Below are 21,739 nucleotides of genomic sequence, written 5' to 3' on the forward strand. Positions count from 1 at the left end.
GTGGCGAAGTGCTCAACGAACCGCCGATAATAAGAAGCAAACCCGATGAAACTACGCACGTCGGAAACGGACGTAGGTGTCGGCCACGAACCGACACAATCCGTCTTCGCGGGATTGGTGGAGATCCCCGAAGAATCGACAATGTGACCCAAGTATCTAACGGACCTACGAAGGAGGTGACATTTGGCCGGTTTAAATTTCAACTTAGCCGATCGCATTCGCAAGAACACCCCTCTCAATCGCCGGAGGTGTTCCTCAAACGTTTTACTGAAAACAATGACATCGTCCATATAAATCAAGCATGTATCCCACTGCAAGCCCGACAAAACCAGCTCCATAAGTCGCTGAAACGTCGCTGGAGGGGAGTGAAGTCCCATGGGTAACCGGTTAAACTGGAACAGCCCCCCTGGAGTCCGAAATGCTGTCTTAGGTTTCGACTCTTCGTCGAGCGGCAACTGCCAAAACCCCGATAACAAATCAAGAGTCGAAAAATATCGCGCACCAGACAATGCATCGAGGGACTCATCCATCCTGGGGAGCGGATACGCGTCAGCCACAGAGATCTTATTCAGGCGACGGAAATCAACGCAGAATCGCAGGGACCCGTCCTGCTTCTTAACCAGCACAATAGGCGCTCCCCACGGGCTAGAGGAGGGCGAAATAATATCGGCTTCTAGCATATCGTTAACAGCCGACTGAACATGTTCCTTCTCCACGGGACTCAGTCGGAAGGGATTTAGCCTGACCGGCGCCGCATCGCCCGTTTCAATGTGATGGTGCAACAAATCCGTGCACCCAATGTCATACTTATGTTTACTGAATACATCAGAGAATTCAATGAGCAACTCGCGCAGCGCACCCAACTGCGCCGCCGACAAATCGTCCGAGGCGGCACATAACGAATGGACCCACTCAAGGTCTTCCCTTGGCTCAACGTTCCGCGCGGGGCTCGAGCCCACCTGCGCAACCAACCCATCATCCCCAGGGACCTGCGCCGCGTGAGCCAGCACGGTGCCCTGCGGAATGACAGCTGGTCGCGACCCCGCGTTCAAAACCATCACAAACGGATCCCTGTCAGCCCGCACCAAAGTGTGAGCCACCGATAAATCAAGACCCCCGACAGCCTTGTTAGAAGGACCCAAAAGCATACTCTGTCCCGAAGCCTCCCTCACCCATGGTTTCCGCAACCGGAGGGGAATCAACATCTGTGAACCCGGGGGCACTTGCACTGTCTGCGTCGCCACCGCTTGTATCGTAGCGCACGCCGTCCGAATGTCAGTAGGGCCCGTCAAAAATGAAACCCGGCGACCCGATGGCAGTTCAATGCATCGTTGATCGATAAGAATTTTAATGGGCATTTTAGCCAAAAAGTCAGTGCCCAAAAGACACGGAACTGCCAAAGAAGACGAAACGAAAACGGGTCCCAACAATTTGATATCTCCAATGCAAATGGACGCCCTAACCTGACCGATAATGCCCAACGATCCCCCATTAGCGGCGTAAAATGGCACATCCACTGGAAGCAGCGGACGACATTGGACCGGAAGAATATTATAAATGAGGTCCGATATAATAGTTGCCGATGCCCCCGTGTCCACTAACACCCTAATCTCAACCCCATCAATAGATCCCGTAACAACGGACGAACCCGCCGAAGCAGCCACAATTCTATGCCCCAATTCCGCCCATTCAATGTCTCCCTGGTCCCGGCCGAACCCCCCTCGCCGAACCGAATCCCCGAACCTTAACCGGCCCTCCTCCGCCGCAACGCGGCGTCCCATGTGTGCCGAATAAACAGGCCGAGCGTGTGAGGTGCCGCGACTTGCCGGGGATTGTAGAGATGACTTGGGCTCTCGGTCGTCGTCCAGCCGAGCTCCCATGGCGCGCTGCCGCGGAGCGCGGCACCCGGACGCCACGTGGCCCCGGAGGCCGCAGTTATAGCACGTGACGAGGGTCGGAGTAGATCTTGGTTGCTCCGACTTTCGGCCCGATCGCAGAGGCGACCGGGCCCCCGGCCTCCAGTCCCCTGGTCGTCCCGTGGCGAACGCCTCCTCTCGTGGGCTGACGACTTGGGGTTCGGCGACCACCAAACCCGGGGCTGCAACGACAGCAGCGTTGCAACCAACGCCTTGCTTCCGTTGTAGGGCCTCGTGCGCTTGAATACTCGTGGCGACTCTCAAAGAAGAAATATCAATCTCGTCAGCTGTGTTGATAGGGACCCCCAGGTCCTGCGCCAACTTGAGCAGCTGCTCCAAAACCATCGCGTCTTGGCCCTCCTCGTCCATCCGAGGGAACGCAGCATCAGCAAGAGCCAGCAACGCCGTGCGATAGGCCAGCGCGGTCTCCGTGGCCGCTTTCCGTCTTGCGTAGAACTGATGGCGGCACGTAGAGGGAGGCCCGTAGACCCTGGCCAACAACCCCAGCGCATCCTTCAGCGTGGAGCGGTCTGACTTCCGTGCAGCCCTGAAGGCCGCGAGCGCATCGTCGTCCAGCATGGCGGGCAATGCCCGCAGCGCCGTAGCATCGGACCACGCTGACATCTCTTGATGGGCCAAAAACCTTCGCTGAAATTGGCCCCAGTCTCCGCCTTCCGCCTTGAAGGCTGACAACGTGGGCAGGCGCTGCTGAAAAATGAAGTCATCCGCCTCGTGGTTCCTCTCCGCCTGTCCGTCGGTGTCTAAGATGGCGGCTCCAGCAGCAGACGTAAGATGGCGGACCCCCTCGCGCGCTGATGACGTCGATGCGCGCGCTTGGGAACCCACCACCACGTGGCGCTCGCCGTTCCCGCCAAAAGTAGGCCCAGGCGCAATGGCGGGAATCCCCCATTCGTTTTGGCGGGAATCTGCGGGGCGACCTTGTAAAATGTCCCCCACCGTCCCCGCTCCTCCCGACGAGCTGATCTCCGCCAAGATGGACGCGGCGGCGAGCAGCAGCTCCGCCAGTCGGGAGTGCGCCTCACGAAGCCCGGCGTCTGTCCCCGGTCGCTCGGCCGGCGCCGTCGACGGACCCTGCAGCGTGGGCAAGTCCTCTTCCTCACCCCCCGCCACCAGCGGCCCCGAGTCGTCCAGGTCTTCCTCGCGGTCAATCCCGTGGGTCCTACGGGTCTTCCTCGTCTCCATACTTGGAAGCCCGTTTCACTTCTGACGCCAGATGAAGTATTGGAAAATGACGGCAGGAAACTCCTTGACGGGAACACACTTCTTTTATTAAATCTTGACTTGTAACAATACAACGCGTGGCCTCTCTTCTTCACAATGCGCTTCTCTTGACTCTGGATTCTGTGCTGCCGGCTCTCTGTGCCTCGTGTAGACTCCGCGCCTCGGCTACACTCCTCTCTCGCCTCGTGTAGACTCTGCGCCTCTGCTACACTCTCCACTCGCCTCGTGTAGACTTTGCATCTCTCTCTCTGGCTACACCGTATGCATACTCGGCTCGTGTAGACCTTTCTCTCTCGCTGGCTACACCGTATGCATACTCGGCTCGTGTAGACCGTTCTCTCTCGCTGGCTACACACTATACATTACTCAGCTCGTGTAGACCGTTCTCTCTCGCTGGCTACACACTATACATTACTCAGCTCGTGTAGACCGTTCTCTCTCGCTGGCTACACACTTATACCTTACTCAGCTCGTGTAGACCGTTCTCTCTCGCTGGCTACACACTTATACCTTACTCTCCTCTACTCTCCATTACTCTCCTCTCCGGGCTCTATCTCTGCACCTTCGTCTTCATTCTTAGATGGTTCCACTTCCGCCCCTGCTCCTCTGTGCATCACCTTATATACCCCTTCTTCCCGGGAGACGGAGCGGATGCGGACCTCAACGTCGGCACCGCTCCTCAGTTACCCAATCCTCACGCGCTATCCCTACGATCCGGTTCCGCTCAGCGCGTGTTTCCACTCCCCGACCAATCACACCGCGCTGCTACCCGATCACTCCCTCTGGGCGCGTCACCGGCACACAGCCAATCAGCAGCACTACCCCCACCCGCGCACTGACGCCTGCTCCTCCCCGTCAGCGCGCGTCACCACACACACACCCGTACATACGCGCTGGCACACGACATATACACCCAGCGCGTATCACCACTACAAAAGTAATACCCATGCAAAACTTGTGTCCAGTGTCAATAAAGTTATACAAATCTGAGCACACACGCGCCGGCCAAATTACAAGACGCATCTCGAATAGAGATTTACATTTTTTTTTATTTTAGGTGGAATAAAGTTACGCCCTGTAATCAGTAGAACGCAGACGCAAGGTGATACGAAAGGTAATATTAATGCGCGTACAAAAACAGAGTGAAACTGTTGAGTGATGCGACCAATTCCAATCGGTATGCGGCTGCCAGGCCAGCGAACTCGTCAGAGGAGAACCTTGGTCTCGTTTCAGCGGATTCTGGCCTTCCAGTTGGACTTCAAAATGAACTCTGTAACCAATGTTTTCATTTTTTCCCCTTCCCCACCCCTCCCCCCGCCAATGCTGGTAGGTAGACATGGTAGATTTACAACTTGTTAAGCGAGTGTCAGAAGCAAGACACTGATTGAAGCTGCGGAGAATGTATGATCATATTCGTATTCAATTCTCCGTGCCGAATTGTGTGTCTGCTCGCTTCACCCCCCGGTAGAACGTACGTAGATAAACATTGTGCTCAGTGAGCTGGAGCCACTGATTTACAATTTTGCAATTGTATTGCTAAAGAATATATATATAGCTTAGATAAAACATAGACAATTCCGTGAGTGCATCCAGTGTTTAAGTTACTCTGCGGTCTCCATTGCAGAATTGTTTGCCTGTGATGAGGTGGCATCGTTTAAATGGAGGCTTGAGTTCCTTTAACTGAATCAACATGTATTACCACAAGCTTATGTTAACACTACATACATAGTAAGTGCAATGTGTTGATTTGTATCAAACAGAGCACACTGCCACTAGATTATATATTTACATGCGTATGCGAGAAAATGTCGTTCGTGTCAAGCAATGGAAGCCTACGTTAATATGGTTTGCAGTTTGATCGGGATTTTATCATGGAATTTACATTCTTTGTTAGGTAAACGAAAACTAAATTCGGTTAATCTCCCGTTATGCACATGTCAGTAGGAGGTGCTATTCATGTCGAAGCAAATATCCGGATAAAGGGATTAATCGTTCTGCTATCTGTGTTAATCCACGATGACACCGAAAATCCAGGTGAATTTACAACTTGACTCCTCTCATACGTGACAAGTTGTGGGTATTGTGAAGCTTTTCTTCTGTACCACAGATGTTGTGCGCGTGCATTGATACAGTAAATGTGTTCTATGGCCTTGCGATACGGTGCAGTGTGCATTACACTCCACCACCGATTATCACGGTTGGCTATTTACGGTGGCAAAGAAGTTCAACGTACACACATACACACCTCCTGGCTGCTACGACGGCGACATCAACTATGGTCTATCCACTGCTGGATAAAGCCCTCGCCCACTCCATCGGCATCTCTCGATTCTTCTCAGCCGTGCGCACGAATCTCCTCGTCCCACCTCTGCCGTCGGTGTCCTCTCGGGTGCACGCTCACTCCTTTCACTTGGCTGCCACTTTCATCCCCGGTCTCACCCGTTGTCCATCATCCCTTCTAGCGATGTGGTCTGGCAAAGCCCACTCGCTCTTCTTGAGAGAGAAAGAGAGAGCGAGAGAGAGCGAGCGAGCGAGCGACCTGTGCGTGCGTGTGTGCGAGAGACCGAGCACGCTCACGTGATGGAGATGAGGCGTGGGTGTGCGGGAGAGATTAAGCGGAGAGGTTGCACGTAAACACACGCGCAAGGGGCTTCATTTCAGCCTCGGTCCGTCTGGGTCGACGACCCGGGAGAGAAAAAAAACACATTTCCGCACCCCGGTAAACCACGTCCAGTGTATCCTCTCGCTCTGACTGTGACTGCTCGTCACGTGCCACCTACCCCAAGTCCTCCAGTGACCCGGAAAATATTCAGTGACAATTTAAGCACTGAACACGTGTGTGAGGGAGCATGAACACTTGCGAGGGATCGAGTGTGCACACGAGTGAGTGAGATCAAGTGAGCATGCGTGTCAGAGATCAAGGCGATGTGAATTACACGGACCTGTGAAACTCCCGAGGCTGCAAAGTGGTTGAGGAAACGGGAGTACAGCAAGTGGGTGCGTGAATTCAGCCGTGCAGATCTTCGTTGCCATCTTGCGCGCAGTGTGGTTTTTTTTGGGGTGTTTCATGGCTTACTCCCGTTTCCTCCCAAATGCAAAGCACCCATTAAAATAGTTGTTTTCAGTCACATTCGATGCTTTCTGGAATAAATAGCATCATCATGATCATCAGCGGCAGCAGCACGAACAGTAACACAAGCAATAGTGTCCATCATCAACATTAGTATCATCAGCAACAGCAAAGACATAATGTGGATGATCCTCATTACTGTTGACGTAATTATTATAATCATCACTGATGTTTATTCCACTCGATGGAACTCATGGAAGCGTCTAGAAGCTGAGCTCCACATTCATCTTCTTGCACATAAAAGGATTAATTTAGCGCCGACCGTTATCCACGAAATGTGGCTGCCCCCCGTAATCGCCACTCGTCGTCTGCAGCAGTGCAGACGGCATCGCGGTCTCGCGTTGGTTGGGCAAACTCCTCTTGTCCGTGAACGCTGCGAATGATGGGATGCATTCAGCACATGCCACCGCATCGCGCGCTGTCAGATGCGGCCATCTGATGACGTTCTTCCTTCCGATATTAGGAAGTCACTGGAGCAGTGCACTTTCAAATCTAGGTTGAAAACGGATTTCTTTAAAATAGCTTCATGTGTTTAGTCTGTTGTCTTTCCCCGCACATCCGATTCGCGCGGTTGGCTACGTATGGTGTAAAAAAGTTCACCATACATACACTGACCAATTATGGGGTAAATTCTGGGATCTGCAAATATTTGTGGCCAATGAGAATAATCAATCACCAGATAATTGAAGCTTCCTGCTGATTCATTTCAGGCTGTCAATAATTGGATTCCCAGGTGCAATGAGTTTCATGGTATATATGTATTCCATTGAACAAACATATCTTTATTATACAGATAAACTAATACGTAAACTTGGGAATGGACGATTTACAATTGCCGGAATACATTTGTGCGTGTGATGTGGATTTTGGTGGTGTAATGAAGGCAGCCTTAAGTTATGTAAATGAATGTTACACCCACCATGGATATTAATAGAACTGTTGAATTGTAAATGTCCCTTTATGCAGTGATTGTGTTGTATGCCTACACTGTCTGCCAAAAAAGACCGAAAGCAAATCCTAAACAGAAGAGGATAAAGCGATAATTTTAGTTAAATTGTCTCACTGCTATTGTTTGCAATATTTTTCCCCTTTTGTGAGCATGCAACTTGATTAAGTTGAGCATGGGAACTTAAAAATGTGCACTATTACACTTAAAAATCGTGATCACATGAAAATGAAGAATTCAGATAAATGTTGACTTGCTGGATGCATTTCTTTATTATGTACGCGAACACGTTCGCAGATCTCATTTGTCAGACTGGTTTGCCTGTTGTGCTCATGTGTGTGTGTGTGCATTGAATCTTGATTAGAAAAGAGTAAAGGCTGTTAATCATGGGCCGTGTGTGCTGCATTTTTGTTTTTAATATAATGGATTGACGTTTAAACGTTCTCCATTCTCTTAATACAACGTAACCTTCTGCACATTAGCACATACATATTGTATCCAAACATACTCTGGCATTCGTACACACGGATTTGCATTGCAACGTATTGACAGTGAGTGAAATGTGGCATTGAGAGTGCCCTATAATGCCTCACCGTTGATTAATATAAACTGCAGATTTCATTTGTATATGTGCTACCAAAACAAAACAAATATACATCAAAGAAGATGTGCTCCCCCTCATTGTTATTGTAACCAATTTCCTCATGCTCCTGATGGCATGACATCACTCACATACTGATTAGCAGCGCCTCGTGCACACCGCTCGCCTCTATACACAAAACGCACATTATATATATTGCGGGAGAAAATAAATCCGCAACGAATTTACAGTCCTCTTTTCTCAACGCGCCATTGGACGAAGGCGCTTTCCCCGATCATGTTTTATTCACAATACCTAAGCATGCCGGTCAGTGCGGGTCGGTGACGGCAGGGGAGGGATGGGGCACAACCGGCTCACGCTGACATCGCGCGCTGCTCATGGCAATCCGTGGCATGGAATCAAACTCGGGGTCGCTGGGTTCGTAACAACGCATCCCCCCCCTCCCTCAAACTTCTTTCGCACCGTGTGTAGCCAACCGTGCCAATTGTAGGTGCGGTATTTCTGCGTACGCAGTAGAAATTAAACTCACGTGGATATCGACGTGGGGGGTGGTGGTGGATTTTTTTACCCAGCACTGCGCTGTGAATCTGGTGGCCTGAGTTCGATTCCTTGCCATGGCTAACGTCAGCGCTGAATGGTATCTGAACTGGTCCAGCACCCCCCATCACACCACCACCACCACCACCACCATTTAGCCAACCACATTAACCAGAATGGTGAAGTATGGTTAAACAACCCAGATGCCTGACATGGCATGGAGAGGTCTGCATTCAGCCGCAGATATATAATGGATGGTATATTATGATTTATTATAATTGTTATGAGTATATAAACAGAAATCTTGTAAAGGGAGTCGATGTGTTTTGTTGGAAGCAGATAATAAAATGTTGTAAATAAAAAAAATCTATTAAACGTATTTTTCAATTGTATCTGTAAGTACCACTCATGCATCAGAACATCGCATGCTTTTTAGATGACAGAATTCCGAACTGTATGAAACTATTTTCTTCATAAGTACAAATTAACCTTTTGTAAAAAAACAAAAGCAATTTGTGATTTTGCGCATATTTTTTACGTGCCATTCTCAATTTGTTATGCCTTCATATGTATCCTGTAGACATTTTAAAAACGTATATATAGCCACATAGCGGTTACTGTGATATGGTGGGATATAAGATTCACTATTATCGTATTATATATTATTACATTTTTATATTATTACGTCATGATTATGATTGCTCATATTATGTTTCTTGAATATCTTTTTTTTTACTGACAAAAAAATAATAATAACGCTGGTTGTCAAAGTTATAATTTTGTCAAATGTTTCTTGGAGATATTCATGGCATTGTGGGTATATGACGTCATCATTTCGTGACAGCACGTGTGCTTAATCTGTGATATATTGGAATTATTTGCAAATACTTTCGGCAGGCTTATATTGAGCGAACTGCAGTTGAATGCCTTTAAAGCAGTCTCTGTACGTGAAGCACATGAGAGCGCAAAAACAAGACAAATATTCGGATAAAGGGATTCATCGTTCTGCTATCTGTGTTAATCCATGATGACACCAAAAATTCAGGTGAATTTACAACTTGGGAAGCTTTTCCTCTTCACCACAGATGTTGTGCACGTGCATTGATGCAGTAAACTGATATCGTGATAACTGTCATAAATTAAGAACTTTGATATCGCATCGCATCATGAAAAATGATATCCTTAACATACGTACACCGGCATAGATTCAGGTGTGTGCATGTGTGTCTGTGCAAGTTCTAAGTGCCGCACGGGTGTGCAGGACATCCAGTCCAGGACATCGCTGGCGACATTTCCTTTAATGTATTGTGACATTAGCCATGTGGTTGGCCAAGCTTGCCTTCCTCAGTCGCGCACAAGCTGCTGAGATGAATGTCAGGGGATTGCTGCTCAGGTCTTGCATGGAGCATGTGGTATGGGTGATGACCTATTATAATGCCTCAAATGGCATTGCATCAGCAGCAGTATTTTAGCAGCCTCTTGATCATTGCCAAAACCAGGGGGAGGCACATTTGTTGATTTAAATCTCTTTTCCAGCTGTGATCAATTCTTTAGTATCAAGAGGTGCAAGATTTTCAAGGCCAGAAACTGCAACTTTTTCTTATCAAATCATATGTTAACAGGTATTGTTGTGCTTATACAGTGGTGCAATTTTGAAGGGAACATTGCTTGAGAATGTTAAATATTCAGCAATGAAAATATGCTTTCATACCTACATATAATTTTTTGTCATTCTGTATTTCATTGATATAGCTAACCATCAAGTACGAGATGTTTACAATACCTCTCGGCAAAAAAAAAAAACTCGCAAGCTTTTGTTTTATATATTTGTTTGCTTTCTTATGAACATTTTCCGTGCAAAAATTTTGAAAAACCCAATAACACATACATCATCAAAGAAGCACTGATGTAAAGATTGTAATAAATCATGCCTTTGATAATTTATTCATGTTAGAGCCAACATAGTTAGCCAAAAAGCCAAATGCATGTATCTGAGGACCTTGCAATCTGGAAATTTCATGGATGGCTGCATTTTATGTATCTACCTGTACAGAATTAAAAAGGCTGCATTTTACTTGTATGGTTGAAAAATACCCAACAATTAAATAAAGACAATTTTCTAATCTGCCCAATGTTGCTTAATTCATCACCAGGGAACTCAATCTATATGGCTGTAAATGATCACGTTTTTCTGAGATGATCAAGGGAAGAAGGGGGAGAATCGTTTTTTACTTTATTTTATATGGATATTACTTCAACGTTATTAAACAATTGCCTGGCCATTCCATTGCTGGCAGAAAAGCCTCGACGAGACCACAGCTCTTGGAAAGTACCGTTCAAGGGTAATTGATCTTCTCTTCCATGATGACCACGTGTTTTGAAAGGGTGGCAGTACTCACACCTCTACCCTCCTGGAAGACACTGGTGCACCGTAAACCACGTCCGAACATCAACAGGCTGATGTTGCATATCTCCTTGAATGGAAAGATGAAAGTCAAGCGGGAGCGGTGCGACTGTGGCCATGCAACCAAAACTATGGACCGTATTGTAAACCGCTGTGGTCTGCGCTCCTTCAATAGAGGAGGAGCAAAACAACACGAAATCTCTCGTCATGGCAAGCCAGGGCTCGGACATTGACATTTAGCTCCTTGCCGTATGCAGGAATAGACCAGGATCCCACCGCACACGACCTACCAACGTATGGCGGAGGCCAGGGGATTGAAACAATCCAGCAACCGTCGCACTCAATAAAGAAAGTAGTGTACATCCAAATGGTTAATATGAGACGCAATATGATGTTAATACCAAAACAAAAGTTGCTCGAATATGACAGCACATTAATTATTTCCATTGTGCTTTTTCATACAAAAGAAACGCAGGAAGGTGTTCCATTTGGCGATGTATCTTATGAAGCCCCATGCGGTGCAAAACATTTGAACTTTTCCACTTGTAAAGGAAACAGCTTTGCCTGTTATATGTCATCTTAAGACTACACTTAATTGGAATTAAGCTGGCTTAAGAGCTTTCAAGTTTGCAACTCTATGAGAGATATGCGATGCTAATTTTGAAGGCTGACAATTTTGCCCATGGGGTTTTCTAGTAATCCTTACTTAATTGGCATCTACCTGCTGATGTATATCACCAAGCCCAGTGAAGGAATATCGATGGGCAATCCTAACTTTTAAAGGTGACCTATTGAACCCTTACACACCTTACACTTCTTTTCGTAAAACATGAAAACACATGCAATAACATTTTTGAAACAATACCGTTCATCGAATGTTTTATATATTTATTTGAATAACATTTTAAAAAATTGCAGCCCTTTTGTCCAATCCATGACTGCAAGGCCTCACCATCCTGTGTGAGTTGTTTGATCATACTTCATCTCTCTGTTCAGCATGAGTTGCTGAAGGGGGGGGGAGGCGTGGGGGTACGTGTGGGGGTACGCGTGGGGGTGTGGGGGTACGCGTGGGGGTACGCGTGGGGGTACGCGTGGGGGGTATGGGGGGCGGGAAGTTAATTCACATGTTACTCACCACCAATGATGGTCCAGTTGCCATGTTCATAGTGCAGTGCGCTACTACTCTGCCACTGCTCCGCCCACACCCTCGTGCTATATTTTATTTAAAAAATCTAATTTAAGCAGAGACCATACAATCAGATACTCCTTTTCATAAATTGTTACTTTTGTCTTTGGTAAGAACATTTAATTTGTAAAACATTATAATCATTGTGTCACTTGTTAAATGATATATTTATATAACTTCAACAATGTGTTTTTGAGGTACAAGGATTTATACTCGCCAGTAAAGTCACACTAAATCACAGCAGTGATTCAAACACAGATATTGCATCATCAGCATAGAATAGATATAAATTGTATTGTGTACGTGAAATATAAATGTCACTCGTGTATGTACACGTGATAGGAGAGATCTATGTCATGGAAATGTTCATGGTTACTTCTTAAACACGTCTCCCCATGTGCAAATCTACAAGGCCACCTGAAACACATTGTTGTCAATGAATTACTAATTATTTATCTTTCTCCTAAATGCGCAATACCTACGACATCTACAAACAAGTAACACATTATCACGACAAGGACTACTGATTCAATCAGCAAACACCATCAAGCCTCCATTCGCAAATGGCACGATGTTCTCCAGATTATTATTGAGGTGCTCCAGAAAGAAAAACGCACTCAAAACTTGTGGCCAAGTGTCAATAAAGTTACAAAAACGTGGCCACGCACGTCCGGACATGTGGGGTGGCAAGGCACACACCACTCAAACGTCAGCTTCACAATACAGGCGACAAAGTTTGTCCTGATCTAGAGAATGCAGTACATGTGTGATTGCCATGCAATATACTTGTTTTACATTTTATGTACATAGGCATTTACATTGTGAAATAATAGTTATAAAATAAGATTCTCGGAAAGTGAAAACTGTTTTAATGGATAGTTGTTCACATCCAAAAAACATAAGTTATACATATAAAGGATTAACAATTACTATCCAATTTATCTTAGCTATTACCTTGCTATTTAACATGCTGTGCCCATTGCCTGCTAATGAATAGCAGAAGAATACCAGGACAATGGATTTGTAATGATAATCAATAACAAAACAAGCTCATTCCATTTCCATTGATCAGTTTAATTAGCTATACTAAATTAGACTGCCATGAGAATGGCCGTCTTTACAATGAGTGGGCAATGCCTCTTTCAGCATTAATAACATCACTCTTTTTTAGCAAACAGGCAGAACACCGACCCGTAATAGGTTATCTGTTGTCCTGGTGCGTGCAACAGTTTCAGCACACCGGACTTGCAATCTAGCGGGCACCGATTCGACTTCCCAGCGTGCCAGTTGAACCAATCAGTGGTCCAGGTTTCTTTAACTCCACCTTCTCCCCACCCAGCTCTGTACACCCAGTGGACTTAAACGGGCACATCACACAGTTCGTCGACGAGCAGGTCACGTGTGTTGGGGTAAAGTGTGGGTTACTCTCCACCTCTTTCAAGACACCTGGCCAGCATGGAAGAGTAGGCCAAAGATGCGCCAAGAGAGGGCTCTCCATAGCTCCCCGAGAGTGGAGGCTCTTCCGCCAGCAGTGGAGTGAACAAGAAATTGCCAGGGTTGCACTTTTAGCTCTGTCTACGGTGAATTCTGTAGAATGTGCTTTCGGGATTTAAAAAAATAAGAATGGGTTTTACTCGACCTGACAATAAAAGAGGTTTTGATTTAAAGCTTCCGTGACTGCAGGGATTCATATTCTTGGTTCTTTCGGTAAAGTGACGTAGAAGGGAAATAATAAAATAATAAAAATATTGAATACAATTCTCACGATGTTCCGACTGCACCACAAGCAATCATCATCAGGTGTGATACAAGAAAATTTGAAAAAAGTGGCGGTTTTTGCTTAACGTCAGCACCACGAACAGCGATTTGGCAGTTGGTCAGATGGACGAGTCCATCTATGTTCGTGCATCTGACCAACTGCCAAATCGCTGTCCGTGGTGCTGACGTTGAGAAAAAACCGCTACTTTTTTCAAATATTCTTGCTGTGGATTTCACACCGGCTGATGATTGCTTGTGTTGCAGTCGAAACGTCGTGAGGATTTTATTGTTTTATATATTTGTATTATTTTATTATTTCCCTTCTACGTGACTTTACCGAAAGAACCAAGAATATGAATCCCTGCAGTCACGAAAGCTTTAAATCAAAATTTAGGTGTTAAGATGTTCAAACACCAAATACAGAAACCTTTTACAAGGAATAAACGTTGCATAGACCACCACATACTTGTGGTGAACATGCAAAAAAACATGCTCTGACAATTATATATGCATTGTCTTTAACAGTGATTGGCTTCCACCAGATACGGTTTCATAGACTGCCTATATAATCAGAGCATGTTTGTTTGCATGTTCACCATAAGTATATGGTGGTTTATACAAAGTTGATTCCTTGCAAAAGGTTTCTCTATGTGATGTTTGAACATCTAAACACAACTGTTGTATTGCCAGAAAGGGTAAAGCTATTCTTATTATTCATACTTTGCTACTGACAAAAAGGTTCCATGATGTTCTTTGTGGATTTTGACTATGCACCACGTTCCATTAGACTGATTAGAGCATGCAATTGCATGGACGTCAACAATGGGATGGTCATTCATGAAGGCTGGTGAAAGTAAAATGTAGCCTGTAGAACTTTATAGACATTAATGGTAATCAAGCATTTATTGGCTGATATGTAGGTGCATAAAATACACCTGCAGCTCTTTGAATGGTCAGTCGAGGAGTCTTTGCCAGCTGCATGCTGCTGCTGCTGTTATATTTTTTTGCCAGCAGCAACAGTAATGGCAAGAAGCGGAGTTATTACGACTGAGTTAAATGAGTTATGGTGACGGGTAACACCCAAAGGCTGTCCATGGACCCAGTTTATTACTTTTCATATATATGGAGATCCCGGGCGTTAACCCTTCTCTGCCACGTGGTGATTCCTAAATCTACGGACGTCAGTTGCCGTTAGGATATATAAGCGAGATCGCAATGCATCATTTACTGTTAACAATGTTTAGCGCTGCCTGCACACCGGTCACATTTCATCATCAACATTATCAACGGCCAGAGTTAATCCACTGCTGGATGAAGGCTTCCACACGCTGCTGCCATCACCCACAATCCTGCGGTGTAATAATCCACCTAGCCACAGGCACGTCAGCTCCGATTCTATCGCTCCATCTCCCTCAGTGACACATCACATCACACGCGTGCAATTCCTTTACCGTCCGCCACCATCCCATCGTGTGACATGCCCTGGCCAAGCCCACTTACTGCTTTTTTAACACTTTGGATGAGATGCCATTTAACTTTGTTTCATCTCTAAACCACGTACTCCTCTTGTCTGGGTCTCGGTGTAATTCCAAGCGCGCGTCTCCCTCACGATTCTTTTCAGCTGTGGTTTCAATTCTCTTGATTAATGGCCTCGGTTCGTTGTTTTCGCCAAACATTTCCCACTGCTCAAGTGGTGCGGTACTTATGCGGCCACGCGGGTTTATTGCATTGGGGATGTTTAAAAAGCTATTGTGTCTCCATTAATGGTTTATCAGGAAGTCATTATTGACTCGTATGTAATGGGCATCGGTAGCAGCTCACTGATGGACAATATGGGATTGGGGGAAAGGGGTTCGAGCTGGTCACATGAGATTTTGCTATTGCAGCCCTATCGATAATGTGCATTCATCACCCTCGTAAGGTCCATAGTATTGTTATCATTCAGCTTCTGTACAGGAGAATTGTAGAAGCCACAGAGTTAATGCACATGGAAAAAAACCATGGTGGATAATCTGTTGCAATAATAACTCTCTAGAGTGATTATTCGTCCCTCGCACAAAAGGTCAAATATTTTTGTGCAACAAATAACACCTTAGATTTATAATTGACCGAATGTATCTTTCTTTTTTGCCATGATTAACAACATTAATCACAAAGGCGTCGCGTTGTTGTTGGCCAAAGGCACGAGGTGATAAAGAACGTGAGGTCAGCGTTGACCTGTAATTTAACAATTTCTGTGCCCATTTGCTCGTCGTAGGAAGAACTCCAGGCTGCAGATCAGCAAGGTGAAGATGAGCGACGCGGGCGAATATCGCTGTGAGGCCTCCAACTTCCTGGGCAAGGCTGAAGTCAAGGGATCCGTCACGGTCAGCAAAAAAGGTGAGTCACTGCCGGGGCTCAGTGGAATTGAACGATACGTCGGGGTGAGCTATTTACATCAACTCGTCGAATACATTACTGGAAATGCCTATTTAAAATAACATTAATAATCGGGCATTTTGTGACACTGCACGTGGAAAATTACACCCACAAGCGCGGGTTTAAAAAAAATATCAGTTCCAAATCTCGGGGGAGTAAGGGGGTACCCACAGTAAATTAACCCCCCCCCCCCCAAAAAAAAAATGGATGGCTTCACATATAATGCTGCACTAGGGGTGTAAATGAAAAAAAAGTGATAAACCATTTCATAAATCTAACATCATAAAACCCTGGGGTGCTAAAGGAGCCGGTGAAAGATGCCATGGTACTGGTAGAAGATGAACTGCACTAAACCGGTGTGGGTGATGCACATACTCTCACATTGTGGAACATATTTGGGGCTTTTTTGTACATATATAAATCATATACCTGCTTCTGGATCATGCCTTGCATATTTAAATGCCATCCATCAATGTCACCTGTCCAGTTTCGGCCCTCAGGGTGAATCTTGTAACTGGGAACGCCCTCGACATTTAATTATCTGTGGGACGATCGAGTTGAAATCACTGAAAATTCAGGAAAACATACCGCAAGCAAATTTCTAGGGGGGGGAAAAAGAACACCTTCTCATATTTAAAAAAATGTCTTAAAGTCTTACATGCTGTATTTAAATTGATGTGCATTAACTCGTGCGCATATTCAAATGATTATGTGGGAAGCTTAGCCACGTTTTTTGACATGGGTTCAAAACTAGGGACTGGATTTAATGAAGAGATGTTGGTTTTCTTGTGTACATGAATCAAAGGCCTTTGCAGTAATAAATACACTGGGGGATACGCAACGGCTATAATACGTATGTACTAACAGCAGCACGAGGCTTAGACATGTAAACGAAAACCATCGGCAACGCACACATTAAGATACAACGATGCAAACTTGAGCAAGGTAAGTTCATCTCTATGGAGATAAACGATGTGTCTCGTTATTGCACGCAGCACTTGGAAAAACAGTTTCAAGCAACACCCACCAAAGATGTTGTATGTTGTGAGACATAAAGCATTAAAATGGACCTGATTCCGATCAGAGTGTGTGGAGGTTGTCATATTGGTATTATTAGAATGACTATCATCATGCACCATCAAACCATGATGGCTCTGGGTTTCCCCAGACCGTGGTTATTAATCAGTGATTTAAGGCACCACGGGGAATGCCCTTAGTCGGCATATCAGAGTCTAGCATTTAAAATTATCAATTTTCCCTGGAGCAAAGAATGCAACATAGGCCTTCCAGACCATCTATGACGGTCCTTGCTAAATCATTCATGCAAGCTAGCATCTCTGCCCACTGCAGGACCAAAATAAATCATAGGTCCTGCCAAGTGTTGCTTTTAGGACTAATAATTTTAATTGTCCAGCAGTTGATATGTGCTCTTTGCATCTGACACGACGATTACTTTGATTTATCTTTTGCCTTCATTTGAAATGAATCCACATGACCTCGTCCAAGGAAATGCGTTCGAGGCCAAATGAATTCCTGCGTTACTTCTCCAAGGCCTTTGATGTCCAGAGGTTAAAGTAACATCAGATATTTAGTGACAATCCGCAAATGGATTTTTGCAGGATATTGAACAGAATTATTTCAAGGTTTAAACAAGGTGATAGTGAAGGGTCAACTGTGCTATCAAATTTACGAGGTAATCAAAATCCATATAAAAGCTCCTATGTTTATCTGATTGACAAAGTGACCTTGATTGACTTATATGGTGCCTGACCTTTATATCAATGAAATTCTTACACTTTATGCCCATCGTATAACATTACCATTGGCAAATATTGGTCCGTGGCAGCGTTGGCTCATGATATTAAAACATACAGCACAGTTGTAAACTCTTAAGGAGGTGCCAGCAAGCAACTGAAAATATCTATGGAGTGGTGGATGTTTTGCAACATATTATAATATATCCTTTTATTCCTTATATGTAAATGTACACATATATTTTTTTTGGTTACAAAAACAACCATACACGGGTACTCGTCGTCTGACCTTCAACCAACATCTATTTGCTACTTTTTCAATTCCTTTTGCATCTTGAGTTGTCAGCTGGGGCCTTTGAACGTGTCATTTGGTGCGGATATACCTCGTGACCCTTTAAAAGGGTGGCTTGTGCACACACTCTGCTCTTCCCCGCATGGTCATCCCATGTGTGTCGTCCTCCGAAGGAAGCCTGTGCATTTGCGATGCTGCAAAATGCCCTTTGCGTCGGTTGAGGCTCAAATGTACAGGGGTCAGGGCACTTTGATTACAGAGCCTGTCTGAAGCAACCTGTGACGAATGGTTTTTCTAAAGTATCTCTTTAAGTTTTTTTTTTCACTTCCAGAGTGGAGGCAGCAAATTGATTGGACCGAGTGTTTACATGCGTGGCCTTTAGGATATTTTTTCATGCAAATATCTCAATTTATTTTCTCCATAAAATCGTTGTAAATAATTGTCTGCATTCAAAAACAGGCACGGTGTGTAATTGTCCGAGCGTGTATAAATGGGGGGGGGGGGGGGGGTGGAGTGTTGGTGTCAGTGGTCTGCACACTTCGCTATGGACTCCAGTGGGCTGAGTTCGATTCCCGTGCCATGGCAAACATCACTGGCGAATGATATTTGAACTCGCCTTAACTGATCCACACGGACCAGTCAGGTGAAGTATGGTCAAACAACCACAAAAAACTAACACGGTATGCGGAGGCCTTTCATCGGTTGCCAATGGGCTGTAATCATTATTTTGTTGGTATTCATCAATTTGCATGACTTTCAAAATTCTGCGCTTCACATTTTGTGATGCAATATCGATTTTTTTTTACGTATTAAATTAAATGTACGTTTATAATGCACTGTATGAGGATATATATTTATATTTAACTAGTTAACAGCCCTAATCTAAGGTCTCAAAAGTGACATTGAACCTCTATTGCATTGGAGACAATGGGCCAAACACAGAATCAATTAGTAGCGATGATAAAGACATTTAATTGACACGAATGCTCATTTGCAATAGCTGCAACAACAAAAAAGGCGATGTATATTAAAAAAAACAATTTAGTGCTGTCACCGTGATTAGATGCAGCGACATCTGGCTCCACCTCAGACGACGTATAAAAAAAAAATCTAAATCTATCTCCATAATAGTTGGGCCAGTCCAGGAAGATGTGAGGGTGGGGGATTGGAGAGGTAAAGTATTGGAGGCAGCTGTTCTCATTGCGCTTCGGTTATATTTTGTGATTGTGAAACAGAGGCGAGCATCCTTCAGTCTCCCCCTGTCCGCGTCGTCTGTTCCATATCACCACCCTCACTGACACCAAGTGTCTGCTAGCATATGTCTTATTTGTACTGCGGAAACCCTCAACATCCCCCTAGTGACGACTTCAACAGAAACCCACTGCACACTGCATTATTGGAGCTCTGCAATGCTCATAGATGACAATCAAAGGCCAATTATTGTGCGGTTAATAGTGAATACATTTGATAGATTCTATTTATTTTCAGCAGGAGGGGCCCAATAAGCTGTGAGGCTCTGCGTACGACGGTACATACGTTATACAGTACAGCGGAGATCTTCGTTACAATCACGGTTGCATAGGTCGTGGTTACAAACGACAAGTTATCTACACATGCTGCACATGTTATGCCCACCATGATGCCGTGATGCGTAAACAAACGTGATAGAGTATTTTGTTACACACTTTATTCATACTGTACTGGGGGTTGAGCAGTCGCACAGTGGTTAGCGCACTGCGCTATGTACCTGGCAACCTGATTTATATTCACAGCCAGGGCTAACATCAGTAACGGGTGATATCTGAACTGGTCCTCTGTGTCCTACCTTCAACCCGCACTGGCCAGCGTGAAGAACGAGTAAGCAACTCTCATGACCGATGGCAAGGCATCACGGGGGGGCTTCATCCAGCAGTAGGTTAACAAGGAGCTGTAAATTATGATGTAATACAGAAAATAATTAGCTGCACAGCAATTGTGTATTGATATTATAATGCAATGTACCAAACGCTGTGAAATATAGCCCTGACATGTGGATTACTGAGGAATCCTATCTGTGAATAAGTGGCCCTCTGAGCATTACCCTGCACTTGGATTATCTTTCTTTTCAAAATGCCCCGGTATAAAATATTTTATTACATAAATAGGATGCAGCGTGCCAACTCTATTGTTGCACAGAATCTAGCAAATGGAACTTTTAGGCTTGTTATTAAAAGTCCAGCAGAGAGATTAGAGTGCTCCATAAATATATGTTTTAAGTGATCACTGTGCATAAATGCTTCCGTGCATGTATTTAATAGCATACAATGTGCATATCATGCAATGGTTATGCACATTATCTCAAAACTTCAGTGGTAATATATGAATTGAATATCGGGAATTTATATATTTTAAATATATCATCATGCACAGCCAAGCATGAATTGCACGGATATTTTAAATATACAATACAAAAAAATATATTTAACAATATAAACCCACGATAAAATTTACTTATACAAATTTTATTATCAAGTTATGAAATTGCTCTTTATTGTTTGTAATGCAAAGTAAACAAAAGCGTACATAAACATATCTCTGAAGGCGTTTTTGGCAGGATAAAATGTGCGCAGGGATACTGTTGTGGTCTAATGGTTATCACACTGGACTTGCAATCCGGAGGTCACTGGATCTTTCTCTTGATGCAGCGATTGAAAAAAATGTGCCGATTCCTTCAATCCCCCCAAACGCCTTTGTCCACCCAATAGTAAACATGGGTTCACCACAGTTTGGCGATCAGCTGTTCGGTGATCAGCAGTTTGGTGATCAGCAGTTTGGTGATCAGCAGTTTGGTGATCAGCAGTTTGGTGATCAGCAGTTTGGCGATCAGCAGTTTGGCGATCAGCAGTTTGGTGATCAGCAGTTTGGTGATCAGCAGTTTGGTGATCAGCTGTTCGGTGATCAGCAGTTTGGTGATCAGCTGTTCGGTGATCAGCAGTTTGGCGATCAGCTGTTCGGCGATCAGCTGTTCAGTGATCAGCTGTTCGACGATCAGCAGTTTGGTGGAGCACCACTGTGGTGAGATGTTAACTCTCTCGCCTGGTATGCAGAAGGTCGTGGGTTGTATTCCAACCCTGACGCCGGTATATTGGGAGTTTGCGTGTTCTCCCTATGGTCACGTGGGTTTGTGGCCCAGGTTGCTTCTGCACATGAGCTATATAGCTCAGTGGACCTCAACTGGTGAAATAAAAAAATATATAGTTTATAGTGAAATATCAGGTTACATTTGGCGGGGTAAAGTATGGGTGCTCCCACTTCTTTAAAGATGTCTGTCCATCGTGCAAGAGCAGCAGGGCAAATACCCTCCCAAGGGGCTCTCTGAAGATCCATTTAGTCTAGGCCCTCCTTCCACCAGGAGTGGCGTGAGTAAGCAATTGCAGGGCTGCACCTTTACCTTGCAGGTGTATGTGAGACCCCCTACAGCTGTAACCAAGTGGCAGGTGTGAGGTGCGACAAGGGGAGATAACATTGATTCACAATCCTTCCCTTCAAAATAACCAAATAAAAGAAACAATTTAG

The 21,739-nt window shown here is 45.0% G+C and overlaps 1 protein-coding gene across 5 annotated transcripts in view; it reads left to right on the top strand.

Moving 5' to 3' along the window:
• LOC144934126 (pro-neuregulin-1, membrane-bound isoform-like) overlaps nucleotides 1–21,739 on the top strand; it is a 496,144-nt gene that overhangs the window by 240,677 nt on the left and 233,728 nt on the right. For all 5 annotated transcript variants that reach the window (XM_078859577.1, XM_078859578.1, XM_078859575.1 and 2 more), the window contains exon 3: nucleotides 15,978–16,099. In XM_078859577.1, coding sequence (XP_078715703.1) covers nucleotides 15,978–16,099 — 122 coding nt within the window. The remainder of the gene's footprint in view (nucleotides 1–15,977; nucleotides 16,100–21,739) is intronic.

This window comes from Lampetra fluviatilis, chromosome 9 (genome assembly GCF_964198595.1).
Source record: "Lampetra fluviatilis chromosome 9, kcLamFluv1.1, whole genome shotgun sequence".
Classification (NCBI taxonomy): domain Eukaryota; kingdom Metazoa; phylum Chordata; class Hyperoartia; order Petromyzontiformes; family Petromyzontidae; genus Lampetra; species Lampetra fluviatilis.